At 48.6% G+C, this 21,800-nt stretch overlaps 1 protein-coding gene across 5 annotated transcripts in view; it reads right to left on the reverse strand.

The window, feature by feature from the left end:
- Window positions 1–21,800, reverse strand: part of FGD3 (FYVE, RhoGEF and PH domain containing 3) — a 924,278-nt gene that overhangs the window by 146,246 nt on the left and 756,232 nt on the right. For all 5 annotated transcript variants that reach the window (XM_069643609.1, XM_069643613.1, XM_069643610.1 and 2 more), the window contains 2 exons: window positions 17,770–17,849; window positions 14,607–14,637 (listed from right to left, as the gene is read on the reverse strand). In XM_069643609.1, the coding sequence (XP_069499710.1) occupies window positions 14,607–14,637; window positions 17,770–17,849 (111 nt within the window). The remainder of the gene's footprint in view (window positions 1–14,606; window positions 14,638–17,769; window positions 17,850–21,800) is intronic.

Below are 21,800 nucleotides of genomic sequence, written 5' to 3' on the forward strand. Positions count from 1 at the left end.
CATTAACTTTCAACAATGGAATGATGGGTTTTCCAGAATTTGAGTCATAATATGCAGATAATTATACAATTAGGCAGTGGGCTATCTTCCCCCAAAAACATTTGGTACAGCTGGATTTTGAAGTGAGGACAAGAACATGACCACAACAGCTACTGAGTATTCAGTGACTACTGTGACGAATCAAGGGTATTTGTCTCTTCTCTCCAAGGGGGACCCACCCCCTTCGAGACTAGGGAGGAGAGCCGGCCTTGCAAGACCCTCCCTAGGGGTCTGGGAAAGTGGGAAGTAACTGATAGTGACTCCCCCTTAGGATACAAGGAATCTTGTTCCATCGAGGAGACCAAAAGCCATCTCGGCCAACATGGGACTGCATGCAAAGCAGAATGATATGTTCTTCTTACACGGCTGCGGGCAATGCTTGAGCAAACATATCCTGCAAAGGTAAAGGAGATGTCTTTTTAAGGAGAGACAGGTACTTAACTGAGAAGAGTCGATTATAGAGGAAAAGAGGGTATGGTACACAGGGGAAGCCCCCTGAGGCCATTGCACCTTGGAAAGGAAGAGATTAAGGCAAGCCATGGAGCCCGCCACTTTCAAAGAGGCAGAGAAAGCTGACTTCAGGTACGGAAGGCTGTCAAGAGAAGCAACAGAGAAGCAGTTACCAGAGCAGGGGCAGGACTCCCATACCAGGCAGTGGTGTGACCACGAACATCTCATGGTGGGCGAGCAGCCAGGCGAACGGCGCCAAGACCATCGCAACCACGAGCGTCATAAGCTACCTGCTGCCAGTGTCTGTGGATGGAAGCCATCTGCAGCAGTAAACTGAGAACGGAACGCCTGTGAAAGCAACTGTGGAGAAGCTAGACCACAGAGGTGACTACCCGAGCAAGTGCCGAGTCCGGCAACATTCCCCTGCATGCAAGAAGGTACCAGTAGAACAGGAAAAGCGGGTGGCTACGGGGGCCCAAATACCCTAGGAAGAAGGGGAAAAACCGTACAAGCTCAGAGTGGGAGAGTGGAGAGACAAAAGGTGTTGTGAGATAAAATTGTCAAGTGCACAAGATACAATGAGAAACAATCCAATAACAAGAAGCCAGGAGAGGGGGTTGGATAAAGTCACAATACACCTGGGGAAGGTTGAGTTTTATACAACCATGGATAAAACAGACACAGAATAGCTCAAGGAAAACTGACCGAAAACGGAGGGAAAAAGGGTGATTGTGAAGAGCTATAGGAGCTCATTAAGGAAATAGCAAGACTATATTAAGAAAGATTGGGTTAAGAAAACATACATTCTTTGACCAAAGACATTTCTATAAGGAACAAGTTACTTACCTGTAACTGTTGTTCTCCAGCATGGGTCTGGCATGGATTCACATGCTCATGAATATTCCCCGTCGTCAGGCCGGGAATCCTCGGTATAGAAAAAATCTGTATCAGTTTCATTTCTGATCTGTCTTTCTTAGTAGTAACCAATCACTGGTCTCTGGGTCATACTGCCCCCAGCCAATGACTGCCCTCTCTCTAAGCCCCGCCTCTGGCAGCCATCCTCAGATTTGGTAGCACATAAAGTGGCAGTATGACCAAGTGAAGAGCCGCAGAGGGGTAGGCGGGAGGGTTCGCATGTGAATCCATGCCAGACCCATGCTGGAGAACAATAGTTACAGGTAAGTAACTTGTTCCTTCTCCAGCATGGGGTCTGGCATGGATTCACATGCTCATGAATATAAGAATACATAGCAGTATACACATGCACAACCACGGGAGGTGGCAACAGGCTCAACATTAAGCAATACAAAAAAACTCAACATTAAGCATCTCTTACCTCCTCACCAGGCTCACCTTAAGCGAACAGGTTGCGCAGCACTGTTTGGCCGACCCTGGACTCCTCCCTGGAGTCCTGATCGATGCAGTAGAATCTCGTGAAGGTGTGTGTCGACCTCCACGTCGCTGCCCTGCAGATGTCGAGCAGGGGCACACCAGATAGGAACGCCGTGGTAGCAGCGATCGCTCTGGTCGAGTGGGCTCTCGGATGGCTGGGCAGCGGTCGGTTTGCCAACTGGTGACAGTGCATGATGCAGCCGGAGAGCCATCTGGAAATGGAAGCCTTCGAGAGAGCCTTCCCTTGATTCACAGGTCCAAAGTTTACAAACAGCTGTGATGTCTTCCGAAAACTCTTCGTGCGGTCCACGTAGAACTTCAGAGCTCTAGCTACGTCCAGCGATTGCAGAGTCCTCTCAGCCGGCGATAAAGGCGACGGGAAGAAAACTGGCAACACCAAGGGTTCGTTGAGGTGGAAGTCCGACAGCACCTTGGGCATGAAGGAGGGGTGCGTCCTCAGCACCACCCTTGTGTCGTGAAAAGTCAAGTATGGTGGCTTGCAAGATAGGGCCTGGATCTCTCCCACTCGTCGTGTGGAGGTGCTGGCCACAAGAAATGCTGTCTTCCACGACAGAAACTTCAACGGTGCCGAATGCATAGGCTCAAATGGTGCCCCCATGAGCCTGGTCAGCACCACGTTGAGCTCCCATGCCGGGGCAGGGGTCTTCACCGGCGGGAATGATCGGAACAATCCTTTCATAAATTCCTTCACCAGCCGATGAGACCACAAGGACGCCCGTCCCGTAGTTCTGGTGTATCGTGAGATGGCGGCCAGATGTATCTTGATGGAAGCGTGAGCTAGTCCAGCCTTGGCCAATGACAGTAGGTACGGCAATACTTGAGGGGCCGTAATCCGCAGAGGGTTAATCCTCTGTGCACGGCACCAGACAGAGAACCTCTTCCATTTATGTCCGTAGCACTTGAGAGTTGAGGACGCCCTGGCCTTTACAAGAACCTCTCTGCAGTTGGCTGGGATGTCGTACCCTCCAAACTCTAATGCTGCAGGAGCCAGTCCTGCAAGTTCAGCGACTCTGGGTTGTGATGAAGAATGGCGCCTACTTCTCTGGAGAGAAGATCCGCGTCCGTCGGCAGCTTGACTGGTGTGGACGCTGACAAGTCCAGAAGGTCCGGGAACCAGATCTGTCTCAGCCACGCCGGTGCGACAAGGATCATCCTGCACCGGGACCTCTTGAGCTGGTTGATGAGCCGGAGCAGAAACGGCAGCGGAGGGAACGCATAAAGAAATAGGCCGTCCCAGGGGAACAAGAAAGCATCGCCCATGCTCCTCGGCTGGGGGAAGCTGCTGGCGAACCTCTGGCACTTGGAGTTCGTCACCGTCGGAAGAGTCGATCCACTTGATCCTGGCGTAGTTCCCACTCGTGGAACGAGCGCAGCTCTCTGCTGAGTGAGTCGGCGATGGTGTTTTTTATTCCTGCCAGATGAAAAGGCATCAGAAACATCCCTTGGGCGATGGCCCAATGCCACAGATCCTGGGCTTCCATGGATAGGGCAGGGGATCTGGTTCCGCCCTGCTTCCGTATGTAGAACATCGTGGTGGTGTTGTTGGTGAAGATCCTCACCACCTTGCCCTTGAGGGACGGAAGAAAAGACCTGAGGGCCTAGAACACTGTGCAGAGCTCCAAGATGTTGATGTGGAGTGACTTCTCCTCCGGGAGCCAAAGGACTCTCGCGTGAAGATCTCCGGAGTGCGCTCCCCAACCTTCCAGGGAGGCATCCATCGTCACCTGGTGAGCTGGGGTCTGAAAGTCCGTGCCCGCCGACAGATTAGAGCGGGTACCCCACCACGGGATCGCCTGACGGAACGTCTCGTTGAGTGGGATCCTGTCCTCGAAGCTGCCCGTCGACTTGACCCAGCGGACATCGAGGAACTCTTGTAAGGGGCGCATCCGAAGCTTGCAAAGGCGCACCAGATAAATGCAGGAGGACATCATCCCGAGGAGGGACTTGATAGATCTTACCCTGGCCATGTCCGTGGCCAGCAGACGCTGCACCTTGCCCAGAATGGTCCTGGTCCTTTCCTCCGACGGCGAGGCCAGCCGCGCCACTGTGTCGAGCTTGGCTCCCAGAAACAGGGCGACTTGCGACGGGACCAGGTGGGATTTTGGAAAGTTGATGGAGAACCCCAGGTCCGTGAGCAGCTGGACGGTCTTCGCAGTGTGCTCCACGGCGAGCTCCCTTGTCCTTGCCCGGATGAGCCAGTCGTCCAGGTAGGGGTAGACGTGGATCCGCTGCAGGTGCAGCCGCGCCGCCACCGGTGCAAGGCACTTGGTGAACACCCTGGGTGCCGACTTCAATCCGAACGGGAGGGCCTTGAGCTGGTAGTGCCGCCCTTGGACCACGAACCTGAGGAACTTTCGGTGTCTTTTTAGAATGGGATGTGGAAGTACGCATCCTCCAAGTCCGACGACGACAGGAAATCGCCCTCCTCCAGCTGTCCCAGCACGTGCTGGAGGGTGACCATCCGGAACTTCTGTGCCTTGATGTACTTGTTCAGTCGTCACAGGTCCAGGATGGGACGCCATCCTCCGGTCTTCTTCTTTACGAGGAAGTACCTTAATTAAACTCCAGAGCCCCGAAGCCTCTTTGGAACGAGCTCGATGGCACCTTTCTTGAGCATCGCCCTTACTTCCAACAGTAGTTGAGGGATATGATTTTCCTTCCTGGCCACGGGTGGAACGTGAGGGCACTTCTTCCGGAACTCGAGGGCGTGCCCTTGGGCCAGGGCGTCCAGCACCCAACTGTCAGTGGAGATGGACTCCCACACACCGACGAACCTCGCCAGCCGGCCTCCCACCGGGGTGCTTCAGCGGGGGCCCGACCCCACGGTCGGTTCAATCTTGTTTGGAGGCCGCCTTGCCTCCTTGACCTCCCGGTCGACGACGACGGCACCACCTGACTTGCTGCGTCCCCTGTAGGCCTCCTGAGATGAAGATCTTGCCACTTGGCGGTACGTCGAGGAGCCACTGCCGGATCCCTTGGAGGCACCTTGTCTGCCTCCGGAGCTCAGAAAGGACGGCCGTCGTTGTTGGAGCACTCCTAGTGCCCGGGCAGTCTCCGTGTCTGTCTTCATGGCCTGAAGGGACTCATCAACCGCCTTCCCAAACAGGTTGTTCCCGTCGAAGGGCATGTCCAAAACTTTGGTTTGTACGTCCTGGCGGAAATCCGTCGCCTTGAGCCATCCTCGTCGTCTCAGGCAAACGCTGTTGCCCAATTGACGGAAACCAGTGTCGGCGATGTCCGTTGCCACCGTGATGGCGTGGTCCGAAGCAATCTCACCTTCCTGTAAGATTTCAAGGGCCTCAGCCCTTTTGGCGTTCGGAAGGAAGTCCAATAGAGGGGTGATTTTGAACCACAACTCCCTGTCGTAGCGGGCTACGATAGCCAGGGCGTTGGCCGCCTTGATAGTTGCCGCTGCGGATGAGAAGACCCGTCGTCCCATCGTGTCCAGCTTCCTGCCCTCGCCGTCCGGCGGGGAAGTTGATGTCGAGGCCGATGCCCCCCCATCTTTCTTCTTTGCCGCTGCCGAGACGACCGAATCCGGGGTAGGTTGCGCCCGAAGGCACAAGGGGGCAGCGTCGGGGACCCGGTACTTCTTCTCGTACCGGTCCCTCTTTGCAGGCGCCGTGGCAGGGTTCTTGAGGAGGGCGAGCCCTTCATCCCAGATGTTATCAAGAAGTGGTACGGCGAGGACGGTCTTCCTTTTAGCCTTGCGCCGTTGGTAAAGGAACCCTTCCTTCTTCTTCTCTTCTGGGCAGAGCTGGAAGAGCTCGGATGCCCTGGAAACCATGGCATGGAAGGATCCAATCTCGTCGGGCGGGGACGCCCGAGCAGGGGGTGACGGGGGACACGTCCCGTCGTCGCCTCAACCGTCATCTGTACCTGTCGTAGCCGTATCCGTGCCTGTATCATCCCCGTGGGTAGTAGACCGGGGGGAAGGCAGAGCAGGCCGCAGAGGTGGAAGAGGTGGCGGAGGATGCGTTGTCCTCTTCTTATGCGGTGGACTTTCCGAAGGTCCCGGCTCCGGTTCCCCCGTCGGGTCTGGCTCAGGTACCTCCGTCGTGGGGGAGGGGCAACCTTGTCCTTATATCCGAGCATAAGGACTAAATCGCTGACAAAATGGCTGCCGAAGTGTCCTGTGGCACCGGAAACGATGGGCGCGAGGGCTCTTGAGGAACCTCGTCGGCGACACTGTCGCTCTCGTCGTCGCCCTCGTCGGGATCTCTCCCGATGGGCTGGGCCTCCTCCACGACTTTGATGAGCTCTTCTTCAGAGGTCGTGTCCGTATCCACGATGGCCACCTGCCCCTCCCCCTCCTTTTCCAAAGGGGACTTCGTGGGGGGCTTCTCAATGGGCCTGAAAGACGACTCCCTCTGCGGTGGCAGGGAGACTCTGGATCTTGAGGTTGCCTCCACTGGCGTAGCCTCCACAGGCTGAGCCAGGGCCGCTGCGACATCCTCAATCGAGGTCTTAGCAGGGTGAATTAAGGCCATCGTCACCTTCTGTATGCCTGGGGCCTTCACCTTGGGGGGAGGGTCCGAGCCTCGCTCCCCCTCTGCCGGAATCTTCGAGATCGACCGGGGCCTCTCCAGAAGCTTCGCCGGGTTCTCGGACTTCCTCTTACCCGAGCCAGAGAATTGGCTCGTGGTTGATGGTGCCAGGGAGGATGCGCCCTGCCTGGCAGCCAAGGAGCCCGACCAGTCGGCATTCCCGGTGCCCGCCGACTTGCGGTGCTTGGCCTTTTGTTGGGCCCCCGTCGCCGGGGCACCCTCACAGGACTTAGAAGACCGCTCAGATTTCTTTTTCTTCTCGCCTGACGGGCTCTTCCCTTCCAGCCAGCTGGCGAGACGGAGGTGCCGATCCTTCATGGTCCGCTCCGAAATGTTCCCACAAAACGCACAGTCCTTCTCCATGTGCGTCTTGTCCTCATGGAGACAGTAGAGGCATAACGAATGCTTGTCCTCCTCGAACACATTCTGAAGCTGGCATCCAGGGCAGGTCCTGAACAGCTTCCCGGGCGTCGAGCTTCCTTTCTCCTGGGCCATGTCCGGGGTAGGCCTCGGAACTTCTGGAATCCTCCAAAAGCGTAACTCGACGGAATTTTCACCCTTGAGGGGCGTAGAAAACTCCGAAACGGGTCCCCGTTGATCAGATGTAGAAACGGTGGAGCTTGAGGCTCTATGTAACCGAAAAATGAGAAAAATCTCCTGAAAAAAGCGCAAAAACGCAGCAAAAGCTCGAGAGCTACAGCACGAGGACTCCCAACACCTGAACGTGCGGTAGAAATCTGAGGATGGCTGACAGAGGCGGGGCTTAGGGAGAGGGCAGTCATTGGCTGGGGGCAGTATGAACCAGAGACCAGTGATTGGTTACTACTAAGAAAGACAGATCAGAAACGAAACTGATACTGATTTTTTCTATACCGAGGATTCCCAGCCTGACGACGGGGAATATTCATGAGCATGTGAATCCATGCCAGACCCCATGCTGGATAACAAAAGTACCAGAAGACAAGACACACCAGAAGAAGAAAGATATTCTCTTGGGCTAAATTTGAGTTATTCATCTTAGTGGTGGTTAGATTTTTCAAAAAAGCTACCAGGCACACCGCTCCAGAAAGAACATGGCATTATAACCTGTTCTGTGTTTTTTTCCCCCACTTTGGGAGTTTGCAGCCATCGATTTTTGCTCACTGTACCTTTCCCAGATGGGAAATATCCATTGGTATATCAGTCTTTGTCCCGTCCACATGGGCATTCCAGCACTGAAATGCTATGGCAATTCCCTTCTGAACAAGTGCACCAACAGCAACCCCATACATCTGTTTCAGCCTTGTTGGGCTCATCAGTGAGGTGGAGCTGTGCCTCTCTGAGCACAGTGAGCAGGGAGTCCACGTCTGGGTTCCCCCAGGTAACTCAGGGTGACCAACCCCAAGTTCTTTCCAAACATTTTTCAAAAAAAGTAGCAAGTGGTGGTTAGATTTGGCTGAGAACATTTATGTTTTGTAGACTTTGTGATGACAGATGCACACCTTTAGTTTCTTTAGATAGGCAGGGCAATCCCTTAAGCGATTGAGAAAGATAGGCACTTTTCTTAAATCTTAAAAAAAATAATCCTTAAAATGTCCACCAAGTGTACGGCTCCTTCTTCTGACTGGCACACTACCCAACACTCAAGCTCAAAGGAGCAACAGACCACATGAACAACTGTAAAGCTTTTTGGTGAAATCTAGAAATCCAATACCGGGAAAGACTCACCATTTTGATAGTTGATGACTCTCTATGGCAGACACATTTTTGTGATTTACTATTAAAATCGTTTCAAAGGAGAAACATCTATATTTAAGAGATAGGACTGAACTCTTAACGAAAATTGTGGGTACTGTTCTTATTCATGGTGGCTGTCCTGTGATATATGAGCATTTGTGTGAACAGACAGGAGGTTTGGGTACCTAGAGGCCCTCCCCAACTACTCCTGGTATAAGTGTTATACTGCAGGGCTGTCATGTAATCTCATGCATGCCTTGATTTGTTTGAAGTACGACTGTCTTTATTATTCCTGATTGGGGATGTACAAGTAGGAGGTTTGAGTACTTATACAACCTCCCTAGCTCATGTCAGTCAGAATGTTAGTAGTGTGGCACAGTGGGAATGTTCATGGCAGTATGCCTGACGTGGGATTATGTATTGTGATGGGTCAGAAGAAGGAGTCAGACTCTTTAAGGACATTCTAATTCACTTGTATTCAAATTATAAGAAAACAGCCTATCTTTCCTTATTTCTAGAGGGAGTTCCCTACCTATTGTGGAATTGGCAGTCTCCACGTGTGGACCCCTGTAATTTGTTGCTTACTGTGGGTCTTCTGTATTTACATTTTCAATGTATTGCATAACTTTACATTTCCCCAAATGTATTTTTCATCTTGTACTGTGTGACTGCACTGCATACGCCCAATCAAAGAACTGGCCCATCCCCCCACTTGAAATCTCCCAACCCAGGCACAGCTGCAAGCGAATACTGCAGCCTGAGGGAGCCAGCCTTTCCATCTCCTTCTTTAACCAACCTCCTCCCCTCCCATGTCTCTGCCTATGTTTACCCATTGTGCCCATCATGGGGCTGGTTGGTGGGGGATGGCTTTGGAGTGGTGAAGCACAACTGTGGAGAGAGGCCTATGTTTGCCCATCTGCCTCCCCTTCCACTTTACAGCCGGTGTAATATCTGCAGCCTGGGGGTCGGGGTGGCCTTTCCATCCTTCCTTGGACAACTTCCTTCCCTCCCCAATAAACAGCATCTGTTGTCGCCTATACCCTGTGAATCCTGCCCCTTCCTCCTTGGACTCTGGGAAGAGCTGTGGTCACCATGTGGGTGGGTGCTCTCTACAGGGGACAAGCAATAGATCTGGAGGCGGCACCTGTCCCTGGATGTGCCATCCTATACCCTGTTATCCTGCCCCCTTCCTCCTTGGACCCGGTGGGTGGGCTCTAGAGGAGGGGAGGCACAACAGCCTTATAGGTGTGTTGAGAGATGCTCCGCTCTCTTAATCTGGCTGCTGGCAATGCAGTGTGCTGACCATGAGAATTGGGGGCAGAGAGGCTAAGGAGGCTCCTTATAGCAGGTACCCTTGCTCCCCTTCTGCCTTCTCCATTCTACCCTTTTTCCTCCTCCCCCAACCCACTATTTCTTCACCATTAGGCCTCCTGGCACATCTGCCCTGCTTCTTTCTCCGGACCGCTCTGCCTCTGCATCCCCCTGCTTCTCTCTCTCTGTGCCTCTGTGTCAGTGCCTCTATGCCTCTCTCTCTTCGTCACTCCCTCTCTCCGCCTCTTCCTCTCTGTGCATCTCTCTCTCTCTCTCTCTCTCTCTATCTGCCTCTCTGTGTGACTCTCTCCCTCTCTCACCCTTTCTTTCTCTCTCCCTCTTCCTTTCCTCCTTTCCCCCCCTCTCTCAGCCCTCATCGTCTATATCAACCTACTTCTCCCACTATCTCCCCACTGTCTCCCTCTCCTCCTCTCCTTCTTCCCAGCAGCCTCCCCACTTGAACATTTCCCTCCCCACCTCCCCCCCCCGGAGTTACCCCCCATGCATCAAAGGGTACGCCCCATGCCCCATGCCAGTGGGTGCGCCCAGCTCATATGCCTGCCATCAATGACCCACCTAAGGCCCGCAGCCAAGTCCAGACAATTATCTGTGTCCAGTGTGCCTAACTTACTCTGCTGTCAATGAGTTGACTTCTCTGCCTGTAGTGAATCTATTCCTGATTTTTGCAAAGACTTTCATGCCTTCATTTGTGTTCCCAATTTTCGGTGTAGCCTGCCTGTTTTTGCTAGAGGGGGACCCAGTCCACATACACAACGTACCCTCACTGGGGTCTGTTAATTCCCTGGCCCAAAACAGTGACCCTGCCTGTGGTCTCCCACACAGCCTTCCCAATTCTGGCCTGCCTCCCATGTCCACACTATGCTTGCCTGTTGCCAGGATGTCCCAAAGAAAGAAAAGTCCTCAGTCTGACTCCAATTCAACCTGACGCTCCCACTAGAATAACTAACTTAAACAAGTCCAGGAGATTGGCTTGATTTCCCTGATGTGTAAAGATCTTGTGACAGTCTCTTTGTATCAATGTTTCTATTCCTTGTACTGCTTCTGTAAATGTCTCGCTTTATCTCTTGGATTAACTCCTATAGCTCTTCAACAACAGTCTTTGATTTTGTACTCTCTTTAATAATGTATTTGTGACAGTTTTCCTCATGATACTTTCTCATATTCCTTTTGGTGGTTTTAGACCTCTCATTCTCTATTGATTCAGGCTTTCTCAGCTTGGTTGTGGTTTCTTCAAACTTGGTATTTCCCCTCTACTGGGTTTTCTATGTGCAACTATCTTGTTCACTTGACAGTCTTGTGTGTGTCCCTCTTTATTTTAAGATTGTATGCCCATGTTTTTCCCCTTTTCATCTTGGTTCTCTACCTGCTCCTACCTGCAAGGCAAAAAACCTCGGGGTCATCTTCGACTCCACACTCTGCTTCTCTCCTCACATATCTGATGTCTCTAAGAAGTCACACTACCAGCTGCACCTCCTCAGAGGTATTCTTCCTTTCCTCTCCTTCCCCCAGAAGCTCACTGTCTCCCGAGCCCTGGTTCTCTCGAAACTGGACTACTGTAACAGCCTCTATCTAAATCTGCCTGCCTCTACACTCCGCCCTCTGCAACTTATCCAGAACAGGACTGCGAGACTTGTCCTTGGCCTCAAGCCCAGGGACCGTATCTCTCCAGGACTGAAATCTCTACACTGGCTCCCAGTGGCTGCGAGGATTAAGTTCAAAACCCTCTGCATTGGCCACAAGGCCTTTTGGGGCTTGGGGCCTAAATACCTTCAACTCTCTCTTCCTAAATATCTTCCTTCTCGAGCTCTTCGCTCATCCGCCTCCAACTCCCTCGGGGTCAGCCGCTTCTCCAAGTAACGAGTTGGGGGTAGATCTCTCTCCACGGCAGGGGCCTCCCTCTGGAACAGCCTCCCTGAAACTTGAGGAGAACCATCTCCGGTTCCGGAAGCACCTCAAAACCTTCCTCTTTGCTTCTGCTTTCTCTCCCCCTCTCCCCTGCTAATTCTTGACTGAAACTCCACCGAATCTGCAACTGGGCCAGTCTTACTGATCTCAGTCCTTAGCCCTGCCACTCTCCACTTGCACTGCCTCCCTGGCAACCCCTGCACTGCGGGACTGTCTCTATCGCTACAGCCCCTTCCCAGCTGGCCCTATTATTTATCTTTTTTTCTACCCTGTACTGCACTTTTCCCCCCTCCCTTTCCCCTTGCACTTTTCCCTTTCCCCTACCCATGCACTTGCGCGATCTGAATGATACCCGGCCTAGTAGGATCGCTGTCTGTCTTCCCTCTGTTCCCCCCTCCCTGCCTCGTCGCGCCTTGAAACACTTGTGTATAGGCGCGTTACAAATGCCATATCATATCATATCATATAGTAACTTCCCTCCGTTATCTGGTCTTTTTTCAGTGTTCATAGAATTCCAACACAGGGCTATTCAGTCTCCTCTTTATCAGCTGTAGTGTTCCAATTACACAGATTTATTTTAAGTAACTAGTCGTGAGTACTAGGACGAGATTCTCATCCAGTATTCTGATGTCCTGGCGGATTACCGCTTCTCCGTTCTCCCAGTTAAATTCTCATTACGTTGGTGAACGTTACAGGTCATGGTATTCGTACATGCAATCCTCTTCATTACTGCCTTTCTCGCTCAATGGCTTTGTCACGCTCCAGTTCTCAGTTTGCCTTCTGCTATATTCCGGAGGTTGGTGTTGGGAAGCTGTCTGAGTTCGCAGTTGCCTTCTCGTTCTGCATTCTCATTGGTCTACCGTTCTCAGCTTCCATTCTGCTGTATATGGGGTGTAGCATTAGGAAGCGGTTTATGCTCCCACTTGCCTCCTCTGGTAGTGCTGGCATTTTTTGCCTGGTGCCCTGCCCACCACAATATGGATGTGGTCTTGCCACCACCTGACACAGGACTCTGCTTTCCTGTTTTGCAGTGGTGTCTCCGTTGTTGGATCCGCCAGGTCCCCAGCCCCTCACTCTGATGTTCTGCAGCTCTTCAATAACTGCAGGCTCTGCGGCTCATCTCAGGTCCGCCTCTCCACGATGTGCTCATGTCAGGGGGCTTCCTCTGTTTAAGGTACTCTGCTTCTCCATGTTCCTCCACTCATCCCAGTTAAGTATGGGTCTCCTCTTAAAGAGACAGTCTCCATTCCTACTCCAGGCTGGTTGGTTCCAGCAATGCCTTCAGCCAAATATGCAGATGTTACATTAGTCTTTGTAGCATATAGTCCCATGCTACTATGCCTTGTGGCTTAGGGAGTTCATCACAGGAATGGAAGTCTTTGTCCCCTAGGAGGGTGTGGAGGAGGGTTCTCCCAGTGAGCTCCCACTTTCCCAGACCCCTAGAAAGGGTCTTACAGAACAGGCTAACTCAATAGTATCAAAGGGGGAGGCTCCACGTTGGGGAGAAGGGAGAACACCTTTGATTTGTCACAGTATCTATAAACCCTCCTCATATTTTGTCTGCCAGGCTTTGTTGAGGTGATGTATGGGTGTCTGTGCAATTGCTATGCAATGCTGTCAGGCAGGGGATTTGGGTACAAATAGATCCTCCCAACTTCATCCATGTCAGAGCATCAGGGATGTTGTGGTGTTATAGGTCCATGTGGTAGATGAGGAAATAGGTCATGGCTTTGGAGTGGGTGGCCTATAGGCTGTCTCCCCTCCTATGTGTACAGAATGTATGAGGAAATGTAGAAGCAGGTTTGTGATTTCTGTTTATGAGTGGTCAATTATGATGCAACTGCCTGTGTTTTCATGGGAATACCTTGCAGATACCTAGAATTTTATAATAGCCAGCATGTTGTGGCAATATCTGCTATTTGATTTCAGCACCTAGTTATTTATGGCAATGACTGCTTTAGGGAGCAAGAGACGGTCAGATACTGTAAACTCCTAGGCATTTGAAAGCGTTAGGGAAAAACAGAATTCAAAGTAAAATATAATGCAAGTACTTGGGGATGTGTTGGTAAAGGGACAGGGTGCAATTGAGGTGGACTGAACTGATGTATGCTAAAATTAAGAGAATTAAAAACAATGTATTCATTGCATGTTTTAAATTCTGTAGTGTTTGAAAATTAAGAATACAAACTGCTTCATGCCATGAATCTAACGTAGATGTATAACTGATAATGCCTCTCCACTTTGCTAGTTTATAAGGACGAAATATAAAACCATTGATTTACTTCACTTGACTGATTTATTCTATTTACTAACTGGGTAGTCGGGTTTGGGTAGGGTGTGAATGGAACACAGTACACAATTATTAAGTTGATGAGTTTAATTTTGTTGAGATACTCAAATGTTCACTATCTGTCTATTAAAGCCTATACAACTAAGAAAGATATAAAAGTTTATTAAGTCCTAAGAGAGCGGGCTTGCTCATTTATGTTGCAGGGATCTTTCGGTCATGTTTTGAGCTGGTCTCCTGCAGTGCTGTAAAATAAAGATTTCTTCTAGAGCTGATGGGATCCAAACCTTTCTCAGTGTCTGATGTATGGGTCAAAAGGAATAGTTTCTATGTGATGTAAGTAACTGGGCATGAAATGGGACTACCTGCCATAAATATGTGGCCATATGTTGGCACTACCTGGCAACACACAATGTTATGTCTCAACACAAATCTCAAAAGTCCTTTTTTAGAATAGAATAAATATATTCAGCCACAGTTCTAGACACAAAGGCCAAGTTGCAAACAAATAACCATCTCAGACGATCTTAAGAAAGTCAACCATTTTGATTTGTGGCACCACGTGTGGATCCATAAATCCTGTTATGGGAGTGTTAAGGGTATGGTAGGCACATCAGGATCCTGCCCTAAAAATGGGGTACTTAAGAGCATGACTGAGTAACCAAAAATAATCCTTTTTGGGATAAAGTCTTCTGAACTGATTGCAGGACTTGTTAATATGTGTGGGTTCATAGTCTCACTTCAGTGCCAATTCCTCACATGGTCCGTTCAACACACGAACACAGAAAAGGCCAGTCGAACAAGAGTACGTTGCAGATCCCTGGCTCGTGACTCAAGCAGGGATCCAGAAGCTCGCAAAGTTGTCATCTGGGAGAAGAACATTAACCAATGTTTGTAGCAGTGTTTCCAAAACTAACCTGAACCCATTCTTTCTTTTCTTCTTCTGTCCTGTAAAAAGATTAAGTAAAACGGTTACTGAAGCACTGTTTGTAGCACAAATAATATTTTCAAATGGCATGCTATAATTTTCAAAAAACTATTTTTGGTACTGGTAATAAGGGTACCTCCTCAAACAGTGAACCCATCAGCCAGAAATTGGCATACAGTAAATATGAATAACAAAAAACTATGGCAGGGCTCTTGACAGGCAACTTCCACCTGATGCTCACAATTGTATCACAGATCCGCCTGAGCGCCTGGGGACCAATTCCGTTGGTGACGGTGCACGGTACAAATACCTTAACATTAACATTAAGTGTTCAGGCTAATCCTTGAACCCCCAGGACACTCGGACTGATCGAGTGCCCGGGTATATAATTTTTTTTTTATTGCATAGCAATAAAGAGGGTGAGATCAAAGTAAAAACAACTCACCCGAGTGTTCAGGAAACTAGTGACCTACGCTAGGGCCAGCCCATCTAGGGACAGACAAGTAATCCTAATGAGGGAAATTTAGACTTTCCAATAGGGAGATTTAGTGATCTACAGGCCACCGTCTTGAAGATTTGAATCGAGACTTCTGTCTGTTTTATACAATAAATATGTCCATATCCAAAGTTTGAAATCCATTTGAGAGATGACCTAAAATGAAATGGATAGAAGTCAACTGTCCCATGGTAACTTTTCAAGTGAATTTGGCTACAGGATACCTTTTCAAAAGATTATTTTTTTAATGGGTGCTCCCTGATACTATTTTTGTCCCTTGTTCCCTGCCCCTTTTCCCGATCTACAATCCCTTTGCAGTGTTTGCTTATTTTTTGAAAATGTTGGGGAACAAATGATTTTTCAAACAAAATCACAAGGCCTTGCCTAAATAATATCTGACAGTAGTGTCACGGTAAAACATGTTCATGATGCTTGTTGACCATGTTTTGGCCCAAATCACTCTCACAGCCCAGTTCTGCTCACATGTCCCTCTCATGATCAAGCATTTCTCCCATGTCTCTTAGTGCCAGTATTACCCCATGCCATTCTAATGGGGCAGGTTTGTCCCTGTGTCATTCTCATGGCTCAAGTTGGCCTCATGTCAGACTCTGGCTTTGTTTCCCCCCATATGGCTGCAGGTGCTAATTTAGCCCACCTGCTACTCTCACCAGTGCCCATGCCTGGTGGACACTTTGCACACAGCATGGTCGTTGTCCATGCCACAAGGTCCCTCAACAGCCCCAATGTGCCCACTTCATACTTCCAGTTGCCACTTGATATGGGACATTACCTTTTTGCCATTCACCAGATTTATGTTGAATATAACTTATTTCTGTTACATTTCTATTGCCATATATTACCTTTATGAGTTTGATATATGTTTAAGTGTGAGTGACTGATTCCTTTTTCATTAGAGTGTTTTCCTTTAGTTTATTTTGATAGGCAGGGAAGTCATCTTTAGGTTAGGGATAATGAGGCGTTCGCCAAATCCTTATGAGTTAATAAAATGGCTACCTGTGAAAAACCTTTACCAAGTTGTCTGCCTCACATTTCAAGCATGATCAGAGCAACTTCAAGACAGACCTTTCCCCGGTGACCTGATATGCCACACCTACAAGCGTTTCAGATATATGTCTCTATGGCTTGAGGGCACTTTCCTTTTGGCATGACTGGCTACCATTTGTCCCAGGATTGTGGAGCCAATGTTATGCAATCTATGAACAAACCTGTAATGTAGGGTTAGTTTAGAGCATCAGAACTATAGCACAAACATATTTCAAAGTGAGGAAGACTGCGTGAGACTTCCTATTCCTCAGGGAGACGGTCTCTCTATAGTGGACAATGAAAGGTGGTGGAGCACTGTCTGTTTTACTCATATTTATGGTCTGTCTAGGCAAGCATGCTTAATGCCACAGCTCTTGGATTAGAATGAAAAAATAATCTTCTCTGCAATTCAAAGAATGTCTAAATCAACAATTTCATGGGTGCCATCTTGGAATGGTAGGATATGCCCGACTATGTTATCTTTGACTTTTGTGGCAGTTACCTCTTTCTATTTTAGTTCAGTATCCTTTGTGCTTGTGTTTGAGAACCTTGAGCTACAACATGAAACAAGACCCCCTCTTGAATTCTTCTCCATTATAACACTGTGGAACACGTTCATTGAACTCATTTCTGCATATATTATCAGGGAGCACTTGCAGATAAGTGCTTTTGCAAGATAGTTACATTGTTTCCAACAAGAGATGAAATGCTGGGCTGTTGAATTACTGAAGGCATTGTGTTCATGGTTGAGTTGCAATGAGTGTGATGTGAATACTTTTCTGTGGACTTGGCAAACATGGGTGCGGTGTGCATTTAGATTATCTGCATGGGAATGTAACGAGTAGGACCTGTATTCGAGTGTGGCAGGATGCAAGAGGAGATGGCTTACAAGGGTCTGCTGAGAGCCCACACGTGGATCAAGCTTGCTCCTTGTAATGGGCCACTTGACAAAGATGGTCCCAAAAGGTTGTATACTAATTGACCTTTTCACAATTGACCTCGGGAGAATTGACCTCGGGAGAATTGACCTAATTTAGAAGGTCAATTAGGACATATATGCAGGGGGAAACCCCCCGCAACCCTCCACCCAATCCAAGAAACCCCTGCAACCCTCCACCCAATCCCCTTACATTATTTATAATACAAAACCAACCCAATAGATATATACAATAATTAAAATAATATAAAGGTAAATTGTGCAGAAGGTCAATTAGAACCACTATAATTGGGTCAATTGTGCAAAAGGTCAATTGTAAAAGGCCAATTTGGGTAATACCTCCCAAAAGGCAGAGCATGCAGGATCCCAATTCTAGGATGAGTTGTTTATGTTTTATGTAAGGGTTTTAGATGAAGTTCTAGTGCCAGGAAATAAGGCTGAGGACACTGTATCATGACAGTCATTGCTACCTTGAAATTATTAGGTGATACCCCAATACAGAATGTAGAAATGGGCTATGCACAATACGTTCATAAAATAACATGCACAGCAGTCTTTCCTAAAATCAGGTATTCTAGGCGGAGTTCGGACCCATTCAAACCATTCTCTTAGTAGCTTCACATAACTATTCCAAATGCATTTAAATATAAGGCTTGTAAGTAAATTACATGGTACCTTGCTTGTAATTCCAATGAACGTTTCTTCCCTATAATCAAGAATGTGCAAGCCACGTTTTGCTTCACAATTTCTTGTACCTGAAATATAATAAACACACATTATTACACGTTGTCCTATCCTAGCTGATCATTAATGGCAGCGTCCTTCCTGTCTACAGAGATCTGCATACTCACTTCCGCTTTCTCTTTTTCATTAGGATGCCTCTCCCTGAAATGTAATGCATCCGATGCCCATGTTCACTTTTGGAGAGACCTCAGTTAAGAGGCCAAGGCTCATATGATAAGACACAGACTGCAGCAGCAAGCGAGAAGACATCGAGGAGGTCTCTGAATCTCCACCAGTTCACCAGCGTTTGCCACATCATTTCATCTTTTATTTTCTTTCTGAAGCGTTTAAGTTAATTCTTGACCAGTTATATTTCACAAAATCTCGATTTTGTCAATTTCTCAGCTTTTTCTAGCGTTTTTGTGGGTGTGATTTAAAAATGTTTGCGAACAGCAGAAAAAAAAACAGTGATGTAAAATAATGTGATGCATACAGGGAATTTCATTGTCATTTGACATTAAAGTTTAGCTCACTTTCTAATTATTTTCCGCTCCTGCTACGGGGGCGGGGGTGGCTTGCACTGGCTACCAACACAGTCTCTGCTGTAGGCCAAAGTACTGTCACAGAAGACTATTTAAGGTCACTGGGCCTCAATACGAGTTTGGTGGAAATCCGACAGTAAATCTGCAGAATTAACCCCAAATGTACCATCACTTGGTACGACGGGTTTACCATGGGATTGTAAATAGTGGTATGACTGTGTTAATGTTAATCCCCATTTGCAGAGTCAATAGGACTCCATGAGTATTTTGACAGCAGTAATTCTACCACAGTAATTCCAACTAGATTTGGCCATGAAGTGGTGGATTTATGTACAGCAGGATGCTTGAGGAAAATCCTGACCTTTAAGATCAAGCTTATAGTTCGGTGGTGCGGTAAAAATGGCAGTTCCTAACCAAAAAGTGTCAGTAACTCAATTACCACCCATTGTTTCACGCACCGCTGAACGAATGAGGCCCACTGTGCCTTTAGGTGAGAGATCGCTCATACAACCGAGGAGTTGAAACAATATGGAATCAATAATGTAATGCTCTCACCATTCCCAAAGCAAATTACTTGATATATTCCTCGAGCAGAGGACTCTGTATTCACTGTCCCCTTAAGAGACATGCACTATGCGTTCAAAGGGAACTATGTAGCGAAGGAATTACATTTCTTAGTGACACAACCGTTCAGATATTGAAGGCACATCCCATCCTATGCTCAGATATCAGAAGTAACCACACTTTTCTGCAGCAATCTCGCCATGTGTCCACTTCAGAAATAAAAGACACACTCTTTTCTCCTTTGCACAGTCCACAGTGCTCATTCATGGAAACAGTGCCAAATTCACAAATGTTTTTACTTTGTTCACAACAAGTTGACTCTTCTGTGGAGCAAACGGCACATGCTCTGGGCCAGTGGGATGCGAAAGTAACCCTATAGAAAGCCTGGAATTGCTTGATCCTCACAACGGGTGAAAATAAAATCCAAGATGGCGCTCCAGCATTTGAAAAGGCTTGGCCTGGATCCAAAGTTAAATAGCAAACACAGGTAAATCAATTAAGATCAGCCCTTCACAGCCCCTCACTCATTTAGATCCACTTGTGTAGATCCTCACAGAAATCGCAACCCCACGGAAGGGGTTACAAGGCTACATAGATGCAAGGTCCTAATTTGGCACTGTGGGTACTTGGCGTAGAATCTGGTGAGAATTCGGAGTGAACTGGAGGGTGAGAAAGGCATTTTGAGAGAGAGCAGAGAGAGAAGAAGGCTGGAAACGAGAGGGTGAGAGAAGTAAAAAAAAGGAGGTCAGTTCGCCATCAGCAGGAGGTTTGGTCGAGACATCAGGAAGAGCTGAGATACCAGGAGGAGGTTGAGTAGAAATTTAAGGCAGAGGCTGGTTTGAGAAAATTAGGAGACAGATGAGTTGAGGCACCAGGTGGAGCTTGGTTTGTGGCACCATGAAGAGTTTGAATTGAGAGAACAGCAAGAGATTGGTTGGAGATATCTGGAGGGGGTAGGTCAGAGATGTTAGGAGGAGTTGAAACATCAAGAGAAGGTTGGTTTGAGACACCAGAGCAGGTGGCTTGGAGGCACTGTGAGGAGGATGGGTAGAGAAAACAGGAGGAGGTGAGGGGAAGGCACCGGAGGAGGGGAGTGGGAGACATAAGGAGGAGAATGGTGGAACACAATTGGAGGCAGATGGTGGAGGACACAAGAAGGAGGATGGTAGAAGACATCAGGAGGTCTATGGAGGAAGACACCAAGAGGAGGAGGGTGGAAGACACCAGGAAGAGTTTTGTGGAAGAAACCAGGAGGCCGTTGGTTGGAGACACAAAAAAGAGGGTGGTTATAGACACTGGAAGGTTACTTGGAGACATAAAGAGGAGGCTGGTCTGGCACCTGAATAGCAGTTGGTAGTTGAACACCAGAAAAAGGTTGGTAAGAAGAGCCGGGAAGAGGTTAAGGAGGCTAGCGAGGTCATAGCTAACAAGATCAGGAAGTATAGAACGGGTACACCTTGCCTAGTGTTGGTGAGAAGTTACAGAGTCAGGACCCTGAGGGAGAAAGGTGTCAAAGGCCCTCGCAAAGCTCACATCTGTTGTCTCAAGTGAAGTTAAAGTGCCAAAGAGAGAGACCCCATAAAAAACCAGAAAAGAAGCATTTGGCAAACCATTTAAGTCAGAGTTTGAGACAGCTAGGAGAAGCTTTGAGGGATAATGGACAAAGGGTGCAGTGACCCATTTAACCCCAAACTCTGCCACACTGTGGGTCAACCAGGAGGCAGGAGAAGACTTCATTTTATTTGGTTTACATTTTCAGTCCCTGTTTGTTGTTTTGCAACCCTTTATTATATTCCTGAAATAAAGGAAACTGGGTTTCACTGAATTTCAGGCTTGGCCTAGTCATTGATCCCGGTCCCCTTCATAATACCATCTAACGCAGTCATTTATTGAATACATTTTATACCAATTGTCCTCCTATTTATGTGAGTAAGGGTAAGCTGTTAGGCCATAAGTAACGGCTTGCCCACTCAAGATACCGGGGTGCACACAGCTAAAATCATTACTGAGGGGCAGTACAAGGCAGCCACAGAGTGTTGTCACCTTTAGCACCGTGGAAATTGGATTGCCTATGTCCCTTTTCATTTTTCAATGTATATGTATTGCATGACTTCATTTTCCAAAGTAGGGGGACTTATTTTTCCCAAATGGATTTTCCTGTGTCCCCTGCTCTCTGGGGTGGGGGAGTTGTGGACCCAAGCCATGATCCCTCCAAGAACCAGTTCTACCTGTTGCTCAGCTGCATTCTGGAACCCCCTACAACTCTTCCTCTCACATGGCTATAATTTCTGTCTCCCATGTGTTCGCCATGAAGCCTCTCTGAGCCGTGCAAAACGAGTTCCACGTTTTGTGTCCATCATGGGTGGGGGACACTAGAAAGCCACTTGTCCCCACCTTGTAATTACCTTGCCCTCTGCCAAGTCACCAAGCGAGTCCCTGACTTCTTGCACCTTTTTCTGGGAGCATCCTCCATTTCACAGTCCAGCAATTAATCTCCCCTTGGTGCCCCAACTGTCCTGCACTCCATTATTTCACCTCCCCTGACCTGGGAAGCACACAGAATATCTGAAAATGTGTGTCCATCCCTGTATCCCATCTCCCCTAGAAACCAAACAAATCTTGTCCTGGTAACAGCCAAACAAACACTTCTCTGGGTGGGGCGGTGCTGGCACTTCAGGGGGTGGAGCGACAACACGTGTCCTGGCAACAGACAAACACTTGCCAGGGTGAGAGGCCGGCCCTGGAGTGGGCGGGAGCAAGAGCATTATATAAACCTGTAGAGAAAGGTCTGAGGGCGTTCTCAGGTGCTGGTGGTGGTGGTGTGCTGACTGGGGGCCAGTAGAGCTCAGGAGGGCCCTACCACAGGTACCCTTGTGT

Source organism: Ambystoma mexicanum, chromosome 2p (genome assembly GCF_040938575.1).
Source record: "Ambystoma mexicanum isolate Mex_15411 chromosome 2p, UKY_AmexF1_1, whole genome shotgun sequence".
Lineage (NCBI taxonomy): Eukaryota > Metazoa > Chordata > Amphibia > Caudata > Ambystomatidae > Ambystoma > Ambystoma mexicanum.